Raw genomic sequence first — 25,323 nt, 5'->3', positions numbered from 1 at the left:
CCACCAATGGTTAGTCCACAGATTATCAGGACAACCAATTGCAGCGCCTTTTAAATAGCCCGCTTCTTGTGAAAAATTATTTAAAGGTTAAAAATAACAGGATTAATGCACTAATAATTTATTAAATATGCATTTATTTTATTTTTTAAGTGATCATGGTATAAGCAGGATAATACTCTTCAATGTGTCCAATATCGGAATTTAATGATATGCTTCATGTTCACGTCTCAACTTGATCCATTGATCTCTGATAATGGAAACCTCATTGGGCATTATCTGTTACACAGAAAATAATTAAAAACAGCAAAAAAAAACTTTTCTTTGCTTTTTTATTATGTTAAGAGGAGTTGTAAATTAATGTTTCAGAGGAAAAACACAGTTTTTGTTGTTTTCTGTAAGTGGATGTTTTAAGTTTAATGTGGTCCTCCAGATCTCTCTGTGGTTGAGGACAGATAAAAAGCAAACTGAGCGTTGTCACTACGATGGCACTCAGATCGCTTTCTCTTTAGTATAAAAAAAGAGAAAAAACAGACAGGGATGATGGAGTTTTTAAAAAAGAAACATATAGAAATATGTTTCATTTCATGTAGGCAGTGTTTATTTACCAAAGGCTGGATTCAGTTCTCCACTGCTCATCCATGTATCTTAAGACTCTTGGGCTCTCCTCAACAAAATTAGAGAGCTAGCTAACTACTGATACAATTATGACTTTCACAGCTGATGACTTTTTAGCAACAAACGCAATAATTCATTTTTTTATTGTCACATTTACTCTTCAATAACTAAAATGTCCCAGTGCTTCATGGTTTTGTCCAATCAACATCCTAACTCCAAGAAGCTCCAAAGCTCAAAGCCTGTTTCAGAGTTGTGTATTTGCTGCACCAGTTGCATCTTGAGCGTACCTTTCAGGTCCAGGTTCTTGGCTCCATTGATGCTCTGACTTGTGGCCACCGCATCAACTTTCAGAGTGTGAGTGTTGCTGTTGTCCCGCGTGATGGCCACATTATGCCACTGGTTGTCATTAAGAGCCCTCTCGCTTTTGCCCTTGATAAGGTTGGGCCCGTTTCCAAGGTCAAACACATAGTGGATGTATCTAAAAGAGAGAAGTGTGAAGACTTGATGAACTTGAGATGAGAGGTTTTTTTCCCAATTTGAGCAACAAAACATATTGTTTTAGTGCTTTGGAGGAACTGTTGTCAACCAACAGAGCAACAATCAGTCATTCAACACTTTTAACCATGGTCTAAAGTAGTTCTTGCAAAAATAAATAGTGTTCTATTTTCTATAAAAAGCTAAAAAAATAAGATGTTTTTCTGCATCATTTTGTAAAAATAATCTGAGTTTCCTCCAAAATGTAACTTTACTTTCATAATTATCAACGATTTTTTGATTTTAAGCAGTAAAGTGATTAAACATATTTTTCTTCATTTAGGTCTCAGATAGATAGATAGATGGATGGATGGATGGATGGATGGATGGATGGATGGATGGATGGATGGATGGATGGATGGATGGATAGATAGATACACAGAAAGATAGATAGATAGATACACAGATAGATAGATACTTTATACTTTATATTTTAAAATATGACATCCAGAGTTTGGCCAGTTAATTTGATTTTTGCAATTTTTGTTGACGGATCATCCAGACAACTTTTACGTTTGCATCCAAATTTTTAATAATCCTTGCAGCTTTAACAAGACTGTTAAAACGCGTTGAAAGTTAATTTTTTGTCTAGATATGTAAAAGTAAAAGTCACAGCTTTGATAGAATTTCAATAAAGAATTGCTTTTTACATGAAAAAATAAATAAAATCACCTAAAAGACACAAAATAACTTTGCTCATACTCAATAAAATAGAAATATTTATCAATTTATCCACCAAAATGTCAAACCCACCCCTTCACCAGCTCCACAGCGATGAAATCATTGCCGTCTCCAGAGTTAAAGAGGATGAATCCGTCTGGGGAGGTGGTCTTGAACTGGAAGAAGAGGTGCATGGATGTGTAGGCCTGCAGGGTGGCCAGGCTCAGATAGCTGCTCTTGGACTTGAAGGTGACTGGATCGGCAATAATGGAGCGAACCCCGAAGCGAGCATTGAGCTCACAGAAATCAATGTCACCGTTTTTGCACAAGTCAATGTAGAGCATGCCGTTAAACCTGATGGAAGGAGGAGAGCAGTCAAATGAACTTCTGTCAGAAAGACTGACGACATCCTTGTTTTAAAATAAGTCTTAAAAACACACATGGTTAAATAAGTCATGCTTCGTAGGTTCTCCTAAGGCAGGCATGTACAAATGGTCATGGTCATACTCATGGTCAATTCTAAACCAGCCAGTAGCCCTTTTTAATACATATATTGAACATGGCCACCAGCACTGTTGGCAGAAGGAGGAAGGATATGCATCCAAATATTCTATTTCATGTTTCACCAGAGGATGGCAGCAAAACTGCAGCAACTCAGAAAAGCTTCAACCTGCTAAATTTGATCTGCAAGGGCAATAATGCAGTGAGCATTGTCAGCAGAGTAGTGGTTTTTAAAAAGAGATTGGATTTTGTCAGCTGTATTTGCAGGTTTCTTACTTTTGAAATGGCCATAGATATTACAAAATGCTCTCCGAAACAACAACAAACATGGATATTAACTTAGTGGTTTTCTAATAATCTCACAGGTGCCACACTATGAGGGTCTAAGATTTAGTTTGATAAAAGTTTAAAGATCCACTCCAAAGAAAATTGTCTTTTTTGTGTTTTTAACGTGTTCTTTAAACTTTTTTTCCTCAAAATAGAGGATCTATATAAAATATTTTGCAATTAAAGCTGTTTCTGAGTATTTATTATTTCAAATTTCCTTGGATTAGAAAACTTGATACTTAAAAATGCTCAGAATAATGACCCTGGCCCACTCATGCTTAGGAGTGCGAGACAAGATAAGCGTTCAACACTCGTGCTGTAGCGATTTGCTCAAAACGTTAAACCTATTGATCCAATATTGCTAAGAGGACCTGGCTGCAGAAAACAACATGGCCCCAAGATGGCGCCAGAGCATCATTAGCCAGATGTCCTTGGCCAAGGATTGAACAAAGTTCATGCCTTTTCATTACAAAAACGCTGGAACTGGGTTACGGTTAGGGTGAGGGTTAGGGAGTAATGGGTTAGGAACTGGTACCTGGATTCAGGGTTTTGACCCATTCAAACTAAGAGGCTTCCAGGTCAAAAGCCCACCATTTCATCCATGGAGATTGATGCCCATTCAAGACAATGACACTTGCACGCAGTCGAACCGGCTTCTCAGACCTGATCACTTGGCAGGATCTGGGGATGGTTTATAACGTTTTTTTTTTTTTTTTTTTTTCCTGCCAGAGGGGGTTAATGAGACTCCTTGACCCCCGAGTTTTCCCCAGTGCCCCTGTGTCCCAGGATCCCAGTGGTGGTGCCCTATCCTTTTCGATTGTATGTTCTGGACCCAAGATCCTGCTAAGTCAGGTTCATTATGCTGGGTCCTAACCCACCCTATCTGACCATCTTCTGGACCCATCATCCAGGTATGCCAGTTTGATGGTGCTGGGTCCAGACCCCCCCTATCTGACTATCTTCTGGACCCAATATCTCAGTTTTCCAGCTTCATGGTGATGGGTCCTAATGTGTCCTATCAGCCGATCTTATGGGTCCAATATCCCAGTTTTTCAGCTACATGGTGCTAGGTCCCTAACCTCACTATTTACCAACATCTAGCCCATTTTTGGGGCTCTATTTCCAAGTGTTCCCAGTGTGTCTTCAGTGGTCTCAGTTGGGTCTTCTGGACCTTATTTGGCACTGTTTGGTGGGGTACTGGACTCCATTTCAATGTTCCGTAGCTTCCAGAGCGGGGTACCAGACACCCTGGTGGATTTTCAGGATAATTGGAAGACATAAAACACTGGTGTCCGATGCAGACATGAAATCCTGTCCACTTCCATCCACATTTGTCAAGTGACGGATAACACGTCAATCTCAGGCTTGGAGCCTATAAGATGGTACGAGGATTTGGACACTGTCTTGCTTGCAACCAGGTTCCTGTCAATATTGTTCATCGTTATTTTTGCGTTATGGTAGCTTGAGGCTATAAGCTAAGAAAATATCTCTCAAAAACGACATAGGCTTTTTGATTTTAGCTAAAAACGTCATAATCACAGTTAAAAGATCACTGGGAATGATTTTATGAAAAAATATGGTTGGAGTGGGACTTTAAAGTTTTTCACTTCCTTATCATTTTGCAGATACTTGTTTGGAGCTTAAAACCCAATTCAGTATTTTTTGCCATGATAAAAATGTTATAGAATACACAGGAGCTGTGTAAAGACCCACTCCGACGAAAGTTGTTTTTTTGTGTTTTTAATGTGTTTTTGTGGCATAGTTCTCATGATGGAGGACATTAATAAACAAATTAAGCTTAAAATTACATTTCTGAGTATTTCTTCATTCAAATTGTGAATCAGGAGCAAACAAAATAATGCTGTTTGACAAAGTGGGTATTTGCTCCATTCTGATGCATCCACTTCCAAACAAATGGTTCAATGTACATCTGTATTTTCCTCATCCAAGCTGGCATCTTACTCAAAATTGTACAGTTGGATAGCTCCAATATTTTGAGTCATGTTATGTTAGGGATGGGATGGCCTGTAAGCTAGCTGGAGTGCATGTAAACAGAGAGCTCTCAGCAAGAAGGAGGGTAAGGGGGGTGGGTTCCTTTGTGCCAAGGGTCCCGCCCACAATTTCGAATGAATTACTGCCGCTTTGCAGAAACTATGTCTTAGAAAATGATGGAAGTTTTTGAATTTGTCTAGAAATGACAATCGGGATCAAAATACCACTAGGAATGCTTTGAAAATAGCTCAAAAGATGATCAGAGTGGGTCTCTGACAGCTCTTTTTTTGTTGTGATATTTCCTTCAGATGTGAAAGCTAGTGAAATTTTAGCAAAGCTAAAATAAGGTTATCTATAAAGAAATTAAGCCCATTGGAATACTTTTATTTCTAAAACGTCTGGACACACCTATCATAGGATTTTGAATTTATTTTCCTTTTTAACTAATGTTTGGGTAGAATTTATTTTTTTCGTTGATGACTCCTTTGAAAGACTAAAACACTTAGGAAGTGTACCTGAGACTCTGGAGATGACCTATGAAGCTGGACGGAATAGCAGAGACGAAGCGGCGCTCCGTCATGATGCCCGTTTCAATGTTGTGGAACTCCAGGCGAGTGTGATCGCCCACCATTTGGCCTGGAAACGGGGAGGGTGGAGGGGATGGGTTGAAAAGAAAGACACAAAAACGAAAAGAAAAGAGAACACTGTCTGACACTAACACAGAAGGGCTGATTCAAGGAGACAATTACATTAACAGTATTAGATAACTGCAGTTTGTCACTATGCTTTGTTTCTATCATATTATCAGGCACTGGCGGCAACAGACCCCAGCATGGTGGGGTTACACTGACAAGGCAACACGGAAAACATTTCCAGGTATGTACCTTCAGCTACATCATCGTCAACCGTTAGCTTGTAGGTTTTGCCGCGGCGCACCACACGCACTGTATGCCATTCATTATCATTGAGCTTTTGCCCGGCATACAGGGTCTCCGGTCCCTTGCCTGAGAACAATGGTCAGTCACAATGTTAAGGACATGCTGAGGCTCAAACCAAACCTTTGTTTTCCCATAAGTCAGTCTGGACAGAGTCAGTGACATGAATTCTGGGTAGCTGCTTCGCAGCCAAGAAACTGTCAGAATGGAGGTTTCGTTGTAGGGAAACAAAGGCTTGGTTAGGTCAGAACACAACAGAGGTATACAAAAATGCAAAATAGTTGATCACAAATTAGCAGCATTAAAAGCTGTATTCACTCTTTACATTACTTATATTTTTAACATTTGATCTTAACTGCCATTTAAAGAAATAAAAACTAATATTATTGTGTAAAAATGTTTTGTTACTTGTTTGAATCTGTTGAAGACAAAAAGATTTTGTCATTGTCTCGCCTGATACCTTTTAGTGTTAAATTTAGTCTTTCAAACTCACACTATCGTTAGAAATCTAAGTTAAAACTTCCAGCTAGAAGATTTGGTTTCAAATTTTTTTTTGAATATGATTGGAATTCAAACATTTGCTGTTTCTGGTTTTCTGCTGTTTTTTAGAGTTGTAGTGAAGCCGGAACCCAACAAAACATCAGAGCCTTGCACAGAAAAAGAGAACATAACGAAATATCACATCTATTATTGAGGCTGTTTTGGACTCAAAAGATAAAAATAAAAACGTGAATCAGGAAGAAAACATTTTTTTTTTAATCTATCATTACTCATGACTGGTCCTTACCAGGAAATGAGGTTAATACACGCTCAGATGAGCAGCAAATGTCTTTTTTTTTATCTTTCTAGATAAGAATCACCTCTGCTCAGCAGAGAAACGGCTTTTATAAAACCTTCAAGTCCATCCTTTTGAGGATGGAAAGTGGTAAAAATTCACACAGATCTTTTCAGGAGTAAATCTCTCAAAAGTTTTATTTCAAGATAAAAGCTATGAAAAATATCAGATCCACAAGAGCTTCTTCTTAGACTCTAAATGCCTCAGTTTTCAGGTTAAACGGTGAAGTCCATAAGTAGAAGGAAATGGTTTGATTTAAAGAATTGAAGAAAAATGACTATTTTTCAAAAATTAAATCCTCAGGAGATCCTGAAACTACAACTGACCAAATATTAGAACCAGCTCAGTGGTCTTGTGGTAGAGTGTCTGCCCTGAAACCCAGGAAGTCAAGTTCAAATCCAGGCTGAATCATGGCAAAGACTCAAAACACGACCTAAATGTCTCCCTGCTTGACACTCAGCATTAAATCTCATTCTTTTTCTGATTTTGTCCCAAATACAACTCTAGAGAAGGACTTTAAGAAAAAGCATTTTATACCTATACTGTTTGATTTTAAAGGTGGAAGGAAGTATTAATTTGACCATTATTTTATTACGAAAATAAATTAGATAAAGGAAAAAGATAGATCAAAAGCACGTCAACATCCCATCAACATAGAGAGCAAAATGAAACTTGAGTGTTAACTTACTGGAGTTACAGTTTATCCTGATACAGTCTAGATGGGGAAGAATAAATGACAGATGAAATTGCATCCTTCAAGGTTACTGCTGCAGACATCCAAAAACAAAAAGTCCACCCTTCCGGGGACGTACACATGCGGCAGGGCGGCCATTTCGTGCCTGCAGTCTTACAATTTGACTTTTGGACATGAAAACATGAAACATCACTCAGAACATTACCAAATATGAATTCATATCATCGTGTTACAAGAGATTAAACTTGATGGATCCGTAAATGTGTTTAGAATAAAATGGCCACTTCTGTTACCAGCTACGCAGCTTTTACAACCCAACACTGCTTGTTTGATGTGAAACCACTCGTGGCAGAAACGGTAAAGTCTCTGGCTCCAAACCTCTGCTCCAACAAAGCGGTTCTGGTCTTTATGCATTTTGATTTGCTTTTGGGTTAGAGAACAGAGCAGATTTTTTTGTGTTGCCGTTTTCATGAAATGATCTGAAGCCAGAACAGCTGCTGGGTTGGTCGGCGCGTTGCTGGTGGTTTCATGTGTCGTCAACCGCAACAGAAAAGTGGGAGCAAACAGCCGCGATCCAATCAGCACCAGCACCATGCAGAGGCACCGGATCCCCAACCATATGATGCTACACCTGCGCGTGACGCTAAGCTTCACCAACAGCTGAATCTACGACGGACTTTAAAGTAAAAGCTGCTTCTATTACCAGCTAAGATCTAAACACTCTCATACATGTTTGAAGTCTACATTCTGCCTCACTGGAATTAACGTTTTAGTAGAAAATGAAGCTGGGATTTGTAAACCAACTGATATGTCTTGGCTTTGAAAATAGTAAACAAAAACACTTTAAAGGTTTTGGCCTTTTTTCTCCTTTGATGCATGTTTGGACAATTGGACCTGAACTCGTTTGGGGTCGCAGCCAACTGCAGGTTTTGCTGGGCTCTGTTCTCGGGCTGTTCGCCTGACGGGCCGCAGGCTTAAGGCCTTTGAAGGGGTGAATACCATCTTTTGACAAAGCATGGAGGGAGATGGGGCTGAGAGGGGAAACGAAAAGAACAAGACACTGGAGAAAAAAAAGCACACAGTTCCATTAAAGATACTGTCGTTAGCAAAAGAACGCTCAAACAGAAGAATGACTCCATGGCGGACACCCAAACCAGGTTAGTGAGAAACACCAGGAGGTTCTTCTAAAAATCTGCTGTCTGATGGACTGAGGATTCTTTAAAGCAGGGTTCTCCAAACTAAGGCCCACGGGCCGGATCCGGCCCTCCTCCACATTTGGCTCGCCCCCCAAAACTGTTTTTTTCCTGACATTTTTCCAGTTTTTTAGGGTAACTTGGCATTTAGCTAATATCTCAGTTGCATGCTAGCTGTTTTTGCTAATTTCAGCTTTTTCTGTTTTTTAGGCTAATTTGGAGTTTAGCTAGTATTTTACTTTTATGCTAGCTGTTTTGGCTAAATTAGACATTTTTTAAGGTTTTTAGGCAAATTTGGCATTAAGCTAATAATCAAGCTACATGCTAGCTGTTTTGTATAATTTAGGCTTTTTTTGTTTTTTAGGCTAATTTGGAGTTTAGTTAATATTTTAGTTTAACGCTTGCTGTTTTGGCTAAATCAGACATTTTTCCAGGTTTTTAGGCTAATTTGGCATTAGGCAAATAATTAAGCTACATGCTAGTGGTTTTGGAAAATTTACTCTTTTTCAGTTTTTAGGCTAATTTGGAGTTTAGCTAACATTTTAGCTTTATGCTAACTCTTGTAAATAATTTAGCCTTTTCAGTTTTTTTTAGGCTAATGTGGAGTTAATCATTTTGTTTTATGCTAGCTGTTTTTGCTAAATTAGACATGTTTCCAGGTGTTTTGACTAATTTGCCATTAACCTAATAATTAAGCTACATGCTAGCTGTTTTGGAAAATTTTAGCTTTTTCAAATTTTTTGGATAATTTGGAGTTTAGCTAATATTTTAGCTTTATGCTAACTGGCTAGTTTGGGATTAAGCTAATAATTAAGCTACATGCTAGCTGTTTTGGCTAATTCAGAATTTAATGAAGTTTTTTTTGTTGCTAATATGGCACTTCGCTAATATTTTAGCTAGCTATCAGCTTCAGTGTTTTCAGCTATCAGCTTCGGTGTTTTTGGCTATCAATGTATGCATCGACATCTACAAATCTATTGCATTTAATGCTATATATCTCGTTATTTAAATGTTTAGCTTATTTTTTTTCTGTAAATATTTTGGAAATGACTTATTGAAATTTGGTTATGTGTGGCTTTCTGGAAAATCATAAAATCTTTACGTCTAGGCTGTGATTGTCACACTTTTCCTTTTAGCCTACAAACTGACCCCGGCCCAAGAAAACAGTTATTTGGCCCTCATTAGAAAAATTTTGGGGACCCCTGCTTTAAGGCACTTCTCAGATCTCAGCACACATCACAAATCTGTAGTTGTTCTTTGTTTTCTACTTCAATTTCAAGCCAAATCCCAAAAAAATCCAAAAATCGCCACATATTCTGTGTGCAGAAACCACATGAATGCCCATGCATGAGTTAAAAACTGCAGTTTAGAACTGAAAGAAACTTAATGAGATGAAGAACAGATGATGACTCAAAGAGACAGAAGGAAAAAAAGCAGAGGAGTGGAGACGTTACCGCTCAGCAGTAAACCATCTCGGGTGGAGGTGTGGAGGCTGATGGGAGTGAAGGGTGTATACGATACCTAAGTTGACTGTGAGTTTGACCCGACTTCCATCCAACTCCAGCCGGAGGGTGTCGGCAGAGTCCTGCGAGGTGGTGGCCATGAGGAGGCCGTAAGCCCGCTGGGAGCGGAAGCGCAGAGACACGTCCTCCGCCTCGGTGTGCATGACGTTCGGCATCACCACCTTCATGTACATGCTCCCGTCATAGGAGAGGATAGACGCTTCTGCAAGAGAAAAGTCGGCGACACAAACAGAACAGAAAGCTCAACTCTTTATGGAAACCAACGGAACATTTGGTCCAATTCAGAGTAGAAATAAGTGACACTTTGGGTTTAGGCTCCATGTCTGTGAAACTTATACCTCAAGTTCTCATATATGTTGACTACTACTGTACACGCTGTCTTCATCTGCAGCCATGATGAGGGCGACAAGTCATGGCGAAGACTGTGTTACGAAAAGTATTGGTAGTTCAAGGAGAACGGTACATTCAAGACATGAAATTTGGTGGAGGAGGAATGATGGTGTGGGCTTGTTTTTCAGGAGTTGGACCACAAAGACATGGATGACAGCATCTAGTCACCGAGTCCTGACATGAACCCCATAGAACACTTTTGGGATGAATTAGTGCAGAGACTGAGATCCAGGCCTTCTCCACCAACCCGATCAATGCGCTTTTGGGAGAATGGTCAACATTCCATATGGTGGCGGCATAAGGCTCAAGGGAAATGCAAGACGCACCTTTACTCCCCTCAAGATAGAGCCACTCCTCTCTATGACCCTTCACGCAGAAACCTTCAACACTTTAAACTACACTCCACAGAAGTTAGGTTTGATATTACCTGGATTCTCATTTCACTTTTTTGATCTTCAACTGTAACTCCCTTTCTTGTGGGCTCCTCTTTTGTAAGTCACTTTAGACAAAAACTTCTCTCAAATGACTTTATAGAGAATATTTTTTTATCCCATTTTGTAAAAGAAAATAAATTACTCTTCATAACTCGATGACTCCCCATCCAGCCCTCACCCCGAGCTAAGGAGCCTGCCAGCCTCTGTTATTTTGCAGCTATTGATCAGCCGTGATTATTTTTCCTGTCACAATAACTTAGTTTGATAAATGATCAAATAAAGTGCTGAAGCTTTAAATGTCCTCCAAATGTCCTTTTGTGTGGTTCTCTATAAAAAAGACTGCAGATTTGTGATGAAACCACCACTAGGGGGAGACACAATCCACTTGTTTCCCTATCATGGTCCTCAGAACACCCCACCCCAAGCTGCATGATTGTTTTTCTAGCTCCTCCAGTTTTTAAAAGTCTGTGTCTTTGTGAGGCAGAGAGATTGGTGGATCAGGTAAATGGAGCCAGAACTGGAGAAAATAAGCAGTTGTAGAAGGATGGACTTACAAATAAAAGCCATAATCCAACCTAATGTTTTTATCTCAAATTTGGGAGGAAAATAAGGAACTATCATTCAACTTATTTGAAGGTTTTTAAGTTTAAAGTCTTGGAAATGAAACTACTCCAACTTCTAAACTGGTTTCCAACATTTAAACATGTAAAAAAACTCCTTAATTGCAAAAGTGCTTCAAATTGTCACCATCATATTCAGATAGATGCATAATCAGAAAATTAAAACTCAAATTGAACCCATTTTTTGTGGACTTTTTGTGTAATTTCGTCTGCAGCACAAAAAGTTGAAGTCGCGTGTGTGTGTGTGTTAACAATTGTGTTCGCATGTCAGTTTTTTGAGTGTGTGTTTGTGGAATCCGGAGGCTCTGCGCTGATGTCTAATTGACAAGGTGTCACAGTGCAGGAGCGCTGTAATGAACACAGTTTAAGCTCTTATTACAGCTCTGATTTGGCTGTCACATTAACTCTAACATGTCATATTTCTTAGATGCAGCTGCGCCTGTGTGGTGACCCGCATGTCAGCGAGCCCAGGAGACTCACAACTGACCTACTTCATTGTCAAATAACTAATAGAAGAGTATCAACAGAGAAGAAATTCATTGGTATGAAACACAGAAAAAATAGTTATCCATAGAGTTGTCATCGTCGTTCTACTGTCTGCTTTTATTTGAAGAAATTCCTTTGTGTCTTAAAATGGCCGAGACATAACTCCACTCTCCTGTCTTGCTTTATATGCACACATCTATATATATGCAAATGGCTCCCTGACTCCATCTGCACTGCTGCTGCTGGTTCCCAGCTCTGCTCACACGCGCTAAACCAGCTGACACTCCGCCGCCGTTATCACAGCAAATCAGCTCTACATCATCCAACTGGACGACTCCCGTCCAGGAATCTAAACAGAAACACGTTCTGAGCTTCTCTGGAACAGAAACACAAACAGCACAGAGGATGAGTTTTTTTATCTAGACAATACGAACTGAAATATTTGTTTTCCGATTGAAGATTTCCAAACCAAATATGTTTGTTCCTGAGGAGTTGAATCTGGTGGCATATTCGCTTTAATTTAGCTTACCTGATAAATTAACCATTTAACCCTGACTTGTAATTAGTTCAGTCATTAAACAATGAGAAGGTTAAAACGTTTATCAGTGTTGTGTCCAAACTAAGCAGAAAAATTACCAAACAAATAAATAGCCATTGCAGATAATAGGTACAAGACAAAATGAATGTCCAAGATTGACGTTTTTGTTGTCTTTTTGCTTTTCCGTAGATTTACTCTTGAAAATATAACTGCATGTGTTTGCATGGAGGCATAAAGTATCCAGATAGGAGAACGTTAATATAGTTTAAGCTTTGAGTTTCATCTATTATATTTTATAAGGAAAATTGCAATAATTAGAAATGTTCTCAATGAATTACACTTGAATGCACTTATTTCTGCAAATGACAGATTTCTATTCTGTTTACCTTTCTTTTACATCTATTATGATAAATAAATATGTTATTACACTTCGTTCAGAGATAACCCAGATAGGACAGAGAATGAGGAGAAGAGTTAAGCAGACAGTAAACAGAAGGCGAGTCCAATGAGGAAGACAACAACAGGCAGGATCCCAACAGACGTCAGTGATACAGGGCTACAGCAGCTGAAACATCACTGCTTTTCATCAAGGATACATGGCAGCATTTCAGTTCAGTTTCAATGTTAAGTCAATGTAAAGGGGGAATCTGAGGTCTAAGGAGCGGACTCGTCAACTCAGCTTTGCACATGTGACCTTTTCAGTGACTCAATCAGTGGGTAGTAAATAAGTCCAGTATGGTCGCTCAATGCAGGGATTTTCATCCTGAACTTCCATAATTTTCTTAACCTGCTGGGGCTGCGGGGTTGCCGGAAACTGTACGGCAAAGCGCAATATACCCTGGACAGGTCGCCAGGCTGTCACAAAGCCGATCGAGATGGAGCGATCAAGCCGTAGCTAGCTGCTCAGAGGACAGCGTAACGAGTTAGCAAGCTCTGTTGCCCAGGATCTGGTAGAGCTAGCGAGGTCTGCTGCTCAGTCTGCCAGTCGTTGGGCAGCGGAGCTCGTTATACTGGTCTGCCAGCGGTCTGATGGTCGGCAGGCACTTCATGGGCTTATGATGTTCTTCTTATTTTCATCAAGACAATAATCAAAAGATCCTCCAGTTTAGGGTTAATGCTCAAACTGGGCCACAGACAGACGAAAGTAACATTTAACCCCTAAGGACCAGGCGTCCACATACATGGACATCACATTTTCAGTTATATTTCCACAGCACTCATTCTGCTTAACTGGGACGCTGTGACTTCAAGTTAAGATGGTTAGTCCAAAAACGACTCGGGTCCTAAAAGGTTAAAACGATCATCAGGAGTGAAGTACACCGCACCAGGAGAGACTCTGAATGATCTGGTGAACCCAGCTGCCGCCACTGTAGACCTCTACAAAACGTATAAACTCAAGCTACTCGCTCAACATCATCCATGTCTTCCATGATGTTGCAACAAATGAAGTCCAGAAAAATGTTGGCGGTTGCTCCAACACGCAGCGTCAAGGCGTGCAGCAGGAAATTTGATATGCCACACAATGCTAGCGGATTTAACCCCTTGAGTACCCAAAAAAGAAAATGAATCAACAAAAAGTTGTTTTGTTTTTTTTCTACTTTTGGCTGCTCATTTCCCCTAAAAGGACATCAAAGGTAAAAAAAAAAAAAAGAAGTGAATTTTTTTTTTGTTTTTTTTTTTAGACACGCAGGAGTTCTGTAAAAGTTACTATCTGGTGCGCACCAGTTCCTACAGTTCCTATCCAGACATTTTTTTAACTTCAATTTTTAGAAATAAAAATTCTTATTTAGTAACTGGTGTGCACCAGGTAGTAACCGATTTTTTATTTTATTTTTTTCTAAAAATGAAAGTGAAAAAAAATCTTTTTTCTAGTTACTATCTAGTAGAAACCAGAAAAAAATATATATTTTTACTTTAATTTTGAGGAATTTTTACTTCAAATATTTTTTTTCTTTATTGTCCCTGTAGGGCCTCCGTACCTTAGGAAGCAATACACACAATCAAAATGTTTAAAAACATGTTTTCTGAATGTGCCCCACCATTTGGTTGAGCTGGCAGTTAAAGGGTTTTAATATGTGGATTAAATCTATACACACAGATTTGATATCTTCCTTCATGTTGTGTTTTGTTTCTTTTTTTCTGCTAGAATACAACTCCTACTGATTTACTCTCATCAGGTCTGAACTTCGTTCTCCCCTTAAGCCATTTTAAAACATTACGGAGAAAGAACTGGAGCTCTAATGTAACTCTAACTACTTCATAATAATAATAATAATAATAATGAAAGAACTAAGAGGTACAATTATTACGTGTATAAACAGCCCTGCTTCAAAAGTGAGCCTTCCTGCTGTCATTTTTAAGTGGATCCATCTATACCCTGTAAATCAAGGTAATTAGACCTACTGGAGAACGGCTTCATATCTCAAGTAAGTGAGATGTATTTTTCCATTTGAGCGCCAATATATCCTCGGCTCCATTACTGAAGGCGTTAAGTCCCAGGGCTGCGGTTCTTTATTTCTCTGGACAAATTGGCTGAAGTCAGAGCAAAGACAAACGGCAGGTGAGGCCGTGCACGAAAACAACTGCTGGGCAAAATGCACAGCTGCCAAGATATAAAAGCTGCCATCAAGCACACACGTCTGCCGCCTCTTCATCACACGGCAATGACCGATTCTCCAAAGGGAAGGATCGTGTCGTGAAAGTTAGCAAAGCCAACTTTGACTGAAACCCAGTTTTAGTTCCATTTAAACCCCGTCTATGATGATTTATGTCTCGTGGTCCAGATGTGCTTCTCTGTACTTTCATTTATGCTCATCAACATGAATATACACGTTCATCAATGATGTGTTTTGAAATTTTTCATAGTCACATCTCAAAGTCTCAAAATTGTATATTTTCCACAGCAACAACAGACGATTTTTTTAAAGACAGTTTTGCTTTAATAGAGAACAATGTGAAAACAAATAAGGCAAAAAAAATGGTGATTATTTAGAAAATATTTTAAATCTCTCCTAAAATGACAGGTCAATCAGATTAATCTGCAGATTCACTTTTCCACATCAGAGAAGAAAACAGTTTGGGGACCCTTGGTGTTAGTCTACATTTCCATGACAACCACTCTCTCCAATCAGTAGTGAGCATATTATAAGGCCACGCCCCTTTCATTTAATGGTTGTTTTGACAAAATTAATGACTTAGTAACAGCTGATTATGGAGCTCTATGGGATTTCAGCTTTTTGGGACCATGCGATACTTAATATTTGGGGCACGAGGGGCGAGGGGTCAGTCCAGTTCTCATTCACAGACAGTAAACTGAATAATATTTTTTTTTTTTAATGTTTCATTAATTAATTAAGGTTCCTCAATATTTGTGAATGTATACATTTGTCTATATCTATGAATTTCAAACACAAATGCAGAGAACCGTTATTGTATTGTAGTTTTGTTTTCTTGTTTTTTAAAAAAACTTGTAGAAATTTGTTACGTCGGGTTTATCGGGTCAACTTTTCACTTAACCTTTTAGCCCATCTCTCTTTTACATATGAACCTGTAAACACTCCATCTGAAGGCATACAGGCACCTATAAAGAAGTGCACATCTTACAATATCTTGGTACTCTAGACAATCTGAGAGATACAGTTAAAGTAAATTTTACTAGATCTATGTGTTTAGCTTTAGCTTCAAAAAGTAAAAGATGGGGAACATAGAACCTAACTTTCATTTCTTGAAGCACTGATGCATTTTTAGTTTTAGACATTTCACAGAAATGTAAGACTTAAACATGAGTGTCAGGTAGATCCAAAACTAGCGAGTGAATACTTCAGGTACTTGGAAGGGATTAAAAAAAGCTGTTAACCCCGGAGGGAGCGTGTGCGAGGAGTTCAGCTGTAAAATCAGATGGTGGTGACATGATAAAGGGAAGCAGAGACGTTCTTTTTACTATAGGTGAAATTAGGCTGGGATAGATATATACTTTTTGACTCATTCTTTGAAGTTATCGATTACCAAAACCTTAAACTTTTGAACATAACTTCAAAAAATGAAAACTATTTTAAAAGTTAAAACTAAACCTTTAAGTTGTGAATTTAGGATTCAAATGAAAAAATATGTGTTTGTAGTTTTAACAGTCAGTTTACCTCTTTCACAGGTGCGTGACCAGTAGCCAGTGCCTGTACAGTCGCAGATGAATCGATTCCAGCCTTCTTTGCAGAGACCACGGTTCTTGCACGGGTAACTCTCGCACTGCTTGCCTGTTTGTTTGTTACACGAGGGCTTGATGCCGGCGCCATTTTGGGCCTCTGCAATCTGACGGATGTCTTTGCTTCGCCCGTCGATGAAGAGGTCGCGGACGCAGCCCACGTAGCCGTAGTTGAGCATTGCAGTCCACAGCTCGGTGGGGAGGATGAGTTTGGTGCGGTCGGTTGGAAGCCCTCCTAAGTACATGTCCCCCTCCAGGTCTAGGATCTCACTCTCACCACTGGCTGTGAACGGGGTTCTTCTGCTGTTCACAGAGATGGTGCCTAAGACGAAAAAAACCAGAAGGAAATGAAACCATTTGTAAAGTTATGTATGGCTATGACCACGATCTATCACAGAGCAGTAAACCTTGTTTAGTTAATGCTTGCTTGTAAGTTTGAAACTGGGCTTGTCCTGTATAGCACATCGTCTTCATTTGATGTGTTCAGTACGTAATTTCAAAAAGTGAATATGAAATAACTTGCGGCGTTCCCCAGGGTTCTGTACTTGGTCCTATTTTATTCATTTTAAATATGATTCCTCTTGGGAAACTTCTTAATCAATTCGGCCAGATTTCTTATCATTTCTATGCGGATGATATCCAGCTCTATTGTTCTTTCCCGGAAAATGATTACTACAAACTACAAAACCTGTTGGATTGTGTGACATGTATTAAAACATGGCTGTGTAATAATTGGTTACTCTAGAAAACCCAGAAAATGTATACGTTTATTTTTGCCCCAGAAAACAAAATTCCTTCCATTAGACAACACCTTAGGTGTCTGAGCTCTTCTGTCCAGTCAAGTCTCAGAAATCTTGGGGTGTTGTTTGATAAGTCCATGTCTCTGGAAGGCCCCTCAAAACAGATGATAAAAACTCTTTTTAGTATCAAAGAAATAAGGCAAAATTAAGTAGTATTTTGTCTCGATCTGGCCTAGAAACTATTATTCACGCTTTTATTTCTTCTCGTTTAGATTACTATAATTCTCGTTTTACCTGTTTTAACAAACCGTCTTCACTCGACCAAAACTCTACAGCAAGGCTTTTAACAGGAACCAGTAAACGGACGCATATCACTCCACTACTGTCTGCTTTACATGCTCCTTTAGTAAAGCACTTTGTGATTTTTATTTGAAAAGTGCTCTAGAAATAAACATATTCTCTTCTATTCATAGACATTATTAGTAATTCATTGATTATTAATCAAATTACAGGCTTTTGGTCATTGGAGAGTTTCTGTTTAATTTGTGTTTTATTATGTACTTCATTTTTTTTTCCAAAGTTATGTGTTTTTGTGAAGAAAACACTGTTTTTAGAGCTATTTCATCAATTTTACTGACCTGAGCGTCCATCCCTTTGAATGTCCACATGATACCAGATACCGTCGTTCACTTTTGTCTGCGTGGCCTTCACCTTGATGGTCCCTGAGCCCATGTCTAAAAGCAGGTACAGGCTGCCATCCAAAAGCTCCACAGCAAAGAAGTCCACCTGGATAAGAGAAGAACAAAAGATGCATCAAAATGAAACGTATCCTTTGTTACAAACAGAAAATGACAGTGCGTGAGCGAACCTTGGTGTTCTTCTGGCTGCGGGCCGCATCTTTGCGCTCCTGTGGTTTCCCGTGGGTGAAGAGGATGAGTCCGTTTGGCTCAGTTGTGCGGAAATCAAAAGAAATGGATCCCATCCGCTTGGTGTTCCACTTGGGGAGACTGATGTAGGCCTCTGGTGTCTCAAATGAGATAGGATCTAGCGTGGCCACGTTCTCACACTTGTAGGACACCTCACCCTGGATTTTCATTTTCTGGTCCAGAAGTCGAGCCATTCGGGACAACTCGAGTCGGATGTCATTGTTCTTATACACCACCTGTGGTAAGAAAAAAATAACTCAACTTATTTTACTGTTTAGACAAAGATATCAAGTCACAACTATTGATTGTTCTGGTCAGGTGAACTGGACTTGGCATTCCAAACAGGAAGTTACTACTGTACCTTTCAATGCTTTCAAAGATGGCTCCAAGGACCCCAAATCCCACCGTCTTCTAGATTATTTTAGATCTTAGTCATTATATTTGTCTGAACAACCAGGTCTCTAACTACCATCAGCATCTAGACTCTGGTTTATTCATGGTTTAATTTTAAGCCATGCAAGATGCCGTTGGTCCAGGGCCGAACCGCCAACAATTATGGACTTACACATTTTTTTGAACACAAATGAATTTTTGCTCCCATTCATAACATCTGTCCTTAATAAAATCCACTCTCACACCAATAATTATTCACATAAATTCTGTTTTTGTGTTTTATTGACATCTACCTTCAACACCACTGTGGTATCTCGAATCTGAGATGATGTTAGAATTTTAAGGTAAGTTAGAGGCCGGCAGAGGGCAGGTAGGTTCATGGAGTTAGGTGTTATGGGTTGGCGAAGAAGAAGCCAGACAAGAAAGAGTGTCAGGACATTCCGAGAAACTGTTGAATGAAAAAAACTGTTGCACCCGAGTCACTGTTTGGACATTCGTTGATCTCAAGATGCAACAATCACAGTCTTTGTTATTTTCATTAACCTTTAGAATTTCTATTTTCTCTGTGGAAAAATTGTGATTACTAAGTAAAAATCTTGTGGAAAGCAATAAATTATCCATTTTCTGTGTCTCAATCGTTTTAAGAGCACTGGGGGTAAAAATGTGAACACCGATTTACTTCTGCCATTCACGCTGATGAAGACATTTCCTGTAATAATTCATTTGGTGTGTTTTTCTTTGTAGTAGTTTCTGCTGAGCCTAATAAATCTATGCAGGAATTCCTGAATTTTGGACTTATAATTACAAATCTAGCAGCAGAATTATCTTTTGTTACAGTGCTTTAAAACAAAAAAGATGAAAGAAAAAACAAAAATATACAAGAATGAAACTGCAAGTAGAACTGCATAAATTCATCTTTTGTCTGCAATAGAGTGAATCAACCACCAGGAGAAAAACGAGAATTTAGATTTGAAGTCATTGCAGCAAGTCAGACCATTTTTGTCACTTTTAACTGATAGAAACAGATGGTAGTAAGTGAAGTTAAAAAACAAAACAAACAAAAAAAAAACAGGTAATTGTAGAATAGAATAGAAAATAGAATATATTTATTATACTCATAGTCATGGTCAGTTCTCCATTCATACTGTTTCTAAAATAAAATTATAATTCATACCAAAGAGTTTAAGAATAAAGTAAAATAAGTAAAAAGATAAGATAAAAAACATATAAATAATCACAACACAAAAACAACGCCATAAAATAAGTAACAGAAGCAAAATAAAACGAGAGATAAATATATATATATATATATTCACAAAATGTTTTTCATGCTTTACCATTTTAAAATTGATTAAATTCTAATTAAATACTCCATAAAAACAAAAATGCTTCAAACCAGTTGTTAAATATACAAATAAAAGCCTCTGTGAAAAAGAAGCTATTTTCTAAGAAAATGTATTTTTTCTTCCCAAATATTGGTTTGGATTCTGCACCATTAAGGTTTTGGTTCCACAGAATGAATGGTGACCCACATGGATCCAGGTTCCTTCCGGATCAGGAGACCAGCTGGAAAAAGCAACACTTCCTTTTTCCACACAAATGTCCTTCAAGTGATGGAGAGCAAGTGAGTCAGAAACAAATCTTTTATCACAGCAGCTTAAATGTTGTCAGTAACAAAGAGGGGATGGAGTCATGGAGGGGGGTGTGTGTCTAAATTGAAATCTGCTCAAGTGGAAAATTGAAGGCATTTTTTTCTTCCCTCTAATTCTCAGGGCAGAGAAGCCCCTCTGTCTGCATCTGAGCACCAGTGTACACAAACACAGTTTTTTTTATCATAATGTCTCTGCTTCTGCTTCTCCACTCTGAGATGGCTGAGAGAGTAGATTGAGGAGCCAGGCTGAGATTATCGATAATCCACCAGCAGATCTGACAGTAAATCAACTCATCCCTGGAGGTGCAAGGAGACTGAAAACACTTTCTTCTTGCCTCTCCTTTTCCTGTTTCCTCTCCTATCATACATCCTATTTCTGGAATCTTTGACTGTCTCTTTTTGCATGAATACTGGTGATATTTTGCTTTTAAACGCAGTAAAAGAATTCACTAAATTTACGTTGATTTGATCTGAATCAGCTAACATTAATTTTAGATAAATATTTGGAAAAATACAAAAATAAGACAATTATAATTAATAATGAAGAAATTGAAGGAGTGTCTAAAATAGCATTTTTGGTGTGATAACTGATGAAAATTTGAAACAAAAATGAAATAAATTCCAAACTAATATCACAAAGTTAAACAATGTTTTAAATAAGTCATTAATTTATATCATTCCTTCATCCTTCCATACTTAAACTCTTGTGTTGAGGTGTTGGAAAACATACAAAGTAACAGTAAACTCCACGGATCGTCTTCTTTAAAAAATAAAATATTATGAAATTGTGATGATTTTAAAATGATTGAAATCATTTTCAAATGAGCAAAAAATATCTGAAGATTTTTCCATTTAAGACATAATCAATCCAGACTGATAGGATCAAACCCGTTAATGAAAGCGGCGGTGATAACAAATTCTAAGATTCACTGTTTCTCCACAATATGGGTTCAGATATGGAATAACTGCAGGGAAAACTTTAAAAATTGTTACTCCATAAAAAAAAATAAAAAACAGAATTAAAAGGTAATATAATAATTAGATATAAAGGAAGTCAAGAAGACTCATTGATATGTACGTTTTTATATAAAAAAAAACTTTTCACCTTAAATTATTGTTTTTGATATTTTCTTATTTTTTCATATCAAAATGAAGTTTAAAAAAGTCAAGTTATTGTAACAAAATAATATAAAAACATCACTTTTGCTTGATGTCATGCTCCAAAAATCACCTCAGATCTTCTTTAAAAAAAAATGAATTTTTTTTTTTTTTTTAATTCTAAATTATATTTGAACAAGAACAACAGCAAAACAAAAAATGCAAGTTATCTTACATTCAATCACAAAAGTAATAAGAACATTTTTAATATTTAAAAAAGAAAGAAAAGTCTAAAAAACTTGCTTGAGTCATTAAATCATGGAAGTGACTATTCACATGGAATTAGGACAGGGTTAGGAGTGAAGGGTGTTTGGACAATACCCCACATCAGAGGGCAGGATAGTGTAAGGGTTAAAATATGTGCAGGCGATCCGCAACGTGTGTGTTCAACGTGAATTTCCATCAGTTTTGGTGTTTGGCTGCACCTAAATACATGTGAAGAACATCAGCCATGAATCATGGGTTCATCTGTGCAGCTCTTGACTAGCAGAAAGTTTAAAAGATATCGCTTTGGTTTTCATTAAAATTAAGAGAAATTGTGCCAAACATAGTTCAGAAACTCTAAAAACAACAAAACATTTTTGACATTCTGTTAAAAAAAAAACAAGCGCAAGAATAGATTACGACCTTATTTCTTATTTTTTTTGTCAGGGCCGTGGCCAAATGCGTCCAAATATCTTCCAGCCCACAAGCTTGTGTCAATAAATCGAGAATATGCACCTTATAAAAATGAAGATTTCTTGATTGTTCTTACGTCCCCAATGGGCAGACATGCGTCAAGTCCAGGGGAAAATGAAAAAAGGGGACAATAACATAAAAACTGGACACCGAGTAAAAAAATAAAAGAATGCAGTTTATTAAATAAATTAAATCCTGTGTCCCGAAGGAAAGAACTAAATGAAATATCTAGCGCGCTGGTTCAAACGAAAAGACAAACAAAAAGGGAATTAGAACCTTGGCCAAACATAAAATAAGAGACTGTCGACCGTCGGAGTCAGCAGCTAACAAATAAACAAAGCTTGCAAACCAAAACTACAAAGGTCCAACCCCATACTAAAATAACAAAACCCAGCAGCGTAACACTCCTGAGGACAAAGACGAGAAAACCATAGCAAACCAGTTCAAGCAAACCTACTTCTCAAACCCAGCAGCCTCGCTGCCTCCTTGCCTCCTTTCCTCCGTGCCTCTTGCCTCCTGCCTCTTTCTTCCTGCCTCCTGCCTCCTGTCTCCTGCCTCTTGCCTCTTGCCTCCTGCCTCCTGCCTCTTTCCTCCTGCCTCCTGTCTCCTGCCTCCTTCCTCCTGGCTCTTGCCTCCTGCCTCTTGCCTCCTGCCTCTTTCTTCCTGCCTCCTGTCTCCTGCCTCCTGCCTCTTGCCTCTTGCCTCCTGTCTCCTGCCTCCTGTCTCCTGCCTCTTGTCTCTTGCCTCCTGCCTCTTGCCTCCTGCCTCCTGCCTCTTTCCTCTTGCCTCCTGTCTCCTGCCTCCTTCCTCCTGCCTCTTGCCTCCTGCCTCTTGCCTCCTGCCTTATGCCTCTTGCCTCCTGCCTTTTGCCTCTTGCCTCCTGTCACCTGCCTCTTGTCTCCTCCCTCCTGCCTCTTGCCTCCTGCCTCCTGCCTCTTGCCTCTTTCTTCCTGCCTCTTGTCTCCTCCCTCCTGCCTCTTTCCTCCTGCCTCCTGCCTCTTGCCTCTTTCTTCCTGCCTCTTGTCTCCTCCCTCCTGCCTCTTTCCTCCTGCCTCCTGCCTCCTGCCTTCTGCCTCTTGCCTCCTGCTCCCCGCCTGCCTGTGTGTGGTCTCCTCTGTCTTAAATAGCCAGCATTTGCCAATCAAGGAACATTGCCCACACCTGCCAGGTGAGCAGACTGACAGAACGGAAAAAGGTTCAGCAGCAGGATGTTAAATTGTGATATATCATTAGCCAATGTAAACCTGTAATAACAACGCGCGGTTGTATGACCTTCAGAGCCTTAAAGACTAAACCAGAGAAAACAGATTCCTTTGTTTACTTCTGATGAGAATCTGTTTTCTAAAAATGGGAAATACCCGGAACATCACGCTGACACTGTCCAGCTACTGTACACATCTGTTTCAGCCGCACTTCTGCTGACAGAGACGCCATAAATGGCGTGTTTGGAGAGGAGGGGCAGAAATGAAGGGCACAGCTGACAATTTGACAAGTCACTTTCAGCTTCCTCCACCTCCCAACAATTAAAGCAGAAAGGCTTTCAATGAGCAAAAGGAGCTTTATCAGTGTGCCGCAGATGGCAGGTTAACATGAGAATGAAGCACGAGAGGAAAGTGATAGGAAGACCCGATGTGAGCACACACACGCACATGCAAACGCAGGAGCGGCCGTGCACAGATGGAGGCTTGTGAAGACCTGGGCAGCTGAGGTGAGGGAAAATCCATCACTGCATTATCTCCTCCAGCAGGCCTCAATGACACACATCATTACACACTCACACACGCTTATCTGTGCATGAGAAGCAGCACTGAAACATTACATGTCTGAGGCCTGAAATCAGCCCCTTAGATTTCCACCAAACGAAAAAAAAAAAAAAAATCTCCCAGATCAGTCCTGATGAAAATCCAGGCTTTATGCCACACATGAAAATGTGCCCCACAATGCAATTGTGTTGAAGTGAAACCCACTCCCACTCCTGGACGTCTGTCTTTGTCTGCTGACAAAGTTTGCAGCATAAAAATCTGCAAATCCATGTAATCCCCATGTAGACACACCTGCAGCCACATCTCCTGAACATGCTGCTCTGCTAGTATTAGTGGTCACATGGTGTCGACACGAGACACCTAAAAAAAAAAAAATACTTCTGCAGTGTATGCTCTGATCCACAGGATGGCAGTGTTCCCTTTATGGACTAAAACTCTCCTCCTTAAGTGTGTCTGGAGGAAGGAGGAGGATGATGATGCTCCAAGATCAGTGAGGAAAACAGATCCAAACTACAAAACATCTATTAATGGAGGTAAATCTGAACATCAGAAGAAGGACTTGAAGCAGAAACTAGAGGAAAAGAAAGAGGTTTTCTTCTGAAAAACATGATTTTAGCACAAATTGTCACAAAATCCTGATCGCTGAGGAAACCAATCAATTCAAAAGACTAAATTTTATGCAACAAAAGTCTCTTGGATGAGGGGAATCTGCTTTTCAGGACGGTCACGCTCACTGTAAAAGTGATGAAGGGATTTTAAATCAAACTAGAACATTTGCATCACCTGTGATAATGCTAGTGTGAATGCTTTCTCCTGAATGTGGTAGATAAAGATTGTTTGGCAAGTTAAGAAATTACTAAAACCATTCGCTGAAAGTGCTAAAATTATGTGCATGAGACCCACAAATTTAAACTTAACCTAACATTAGCCCCAAAAAACCTTAGCAGATGGAAAATTATCTAAAAATGCTAACGTGTTACTAGAATATTAGCTTGACTCCAAATTAGCCCAAGAAAATCTTAGTAGATATTTATTTATTTATATATTTTATTTTTTGTAAATGTTTGGACTTTTTAGTGACATTTCTGCTTTTTGGTGTGATGCTGCTCACGTATTAGAAGCTCTTTGTTCTGACCGTTTCAGGTTTAATAGATGTAAAAAGCAGCGGCTAAATTGGTAAAAATGTGTTATAATTAAGAAGCTCAGATTTGTCTCTGCTAAAAGGCTTTTTAACCATCATCCAGAACACTAAAACACTAAAGCTTCTGCTGAATTGCACATATATTTTTTACAGTAACTATTGTTGTCTGTACTATCTAATGTATGGGGACTCATCAACACACTGAAGTAACACAAGGAAATGTTCCACAAATGTGCCAAAAAAATCCTTTAAATCCACTTTATATTTTATTACTGTGCACTGAAGTAAAAGACAACCCATTAACATAAAAGCTGCAGTTTTTTCTTCTTTTTTTGTCATTTTACATTTCATTCATTCATTATTTGCTATTAAACGTAACTTTTCTCAATCAAACCTTT

The 25,323-nt window shown here is 38.9% G+C and overlaps 1 protein-coding gene across 10 annotated transcripts in view; it reads right to left on the bottom strand.

The window, feature by feature from the left end:
• The window catches only part of nrxn3a (neurexin 3a), a 170,820-nt gene that overhangs the window by 49,458 nt on the left and 96,039 nt on the right, over positions 1–25,323 (bottom strand). For 9 of the 10 annotated variants that reach the window (XR_002921799.2, XR_002921824.2, XR_002921802.2 and 6 more), the window contains exons 8-16: positions 18,084–18,377; positions 17,854–18,001; positions 16,414–16,797; positions 9,808–10,011; positions 7,088–7,114; positions 5,514–5,633; positions 5,145–5,265; positions 1,903–2,163; positions 903–1,093 (exon numbers count right to left, since the gene is read on the bottom strand). Coding sequence is in view for 6 of the 10 variants with exons in the window: in XM_024295746.2 (XP_024151514.1) it covers positions 903–1,093; positions 1,903–2,163; positions 5,145–5,265; positions 5,514–5,633; positions 7,088–7,114; positions 9,808–10,011; positions 16,414–16,797; positions 17,854–18,001; positions 18,084–18,377 (1,750 nt within the window). In the remaining 4 variants the exon portion in view is untranslated. The remainder of the gene's footprint in view (positions 1–902; positions 1,094–1,902; positions 2,164–5,144; positions 5,266–5,513; positions 5,634–7,087; positions 7,115–9,807; positions 10,012–16,413; positions 16,798–17,853; positions 18,002–18,083; positions 18,378–25,323) is intronic. The other variant, XM_024296134.2, reaches the window with a different exon arrangement.

This window comes from Oryzias melastigma, linkage group LG22, assembly GCF_002922805.2.
Source record: "Oryzias melastigma strain HK-1 linkage group LG22, ASM292280v2, whole genome shotgun sequence".
NCBI lineage: Eukaryota > Metazoa > Chordata > Actinopteri > Beloniformes > Adrianichthyidae > Oryzias > Oryzias melastigma.
Note: the sequence above shows the minus strand (reverse complement) of the source record. Positions and strands in the feature narration are given on the sequence as shown.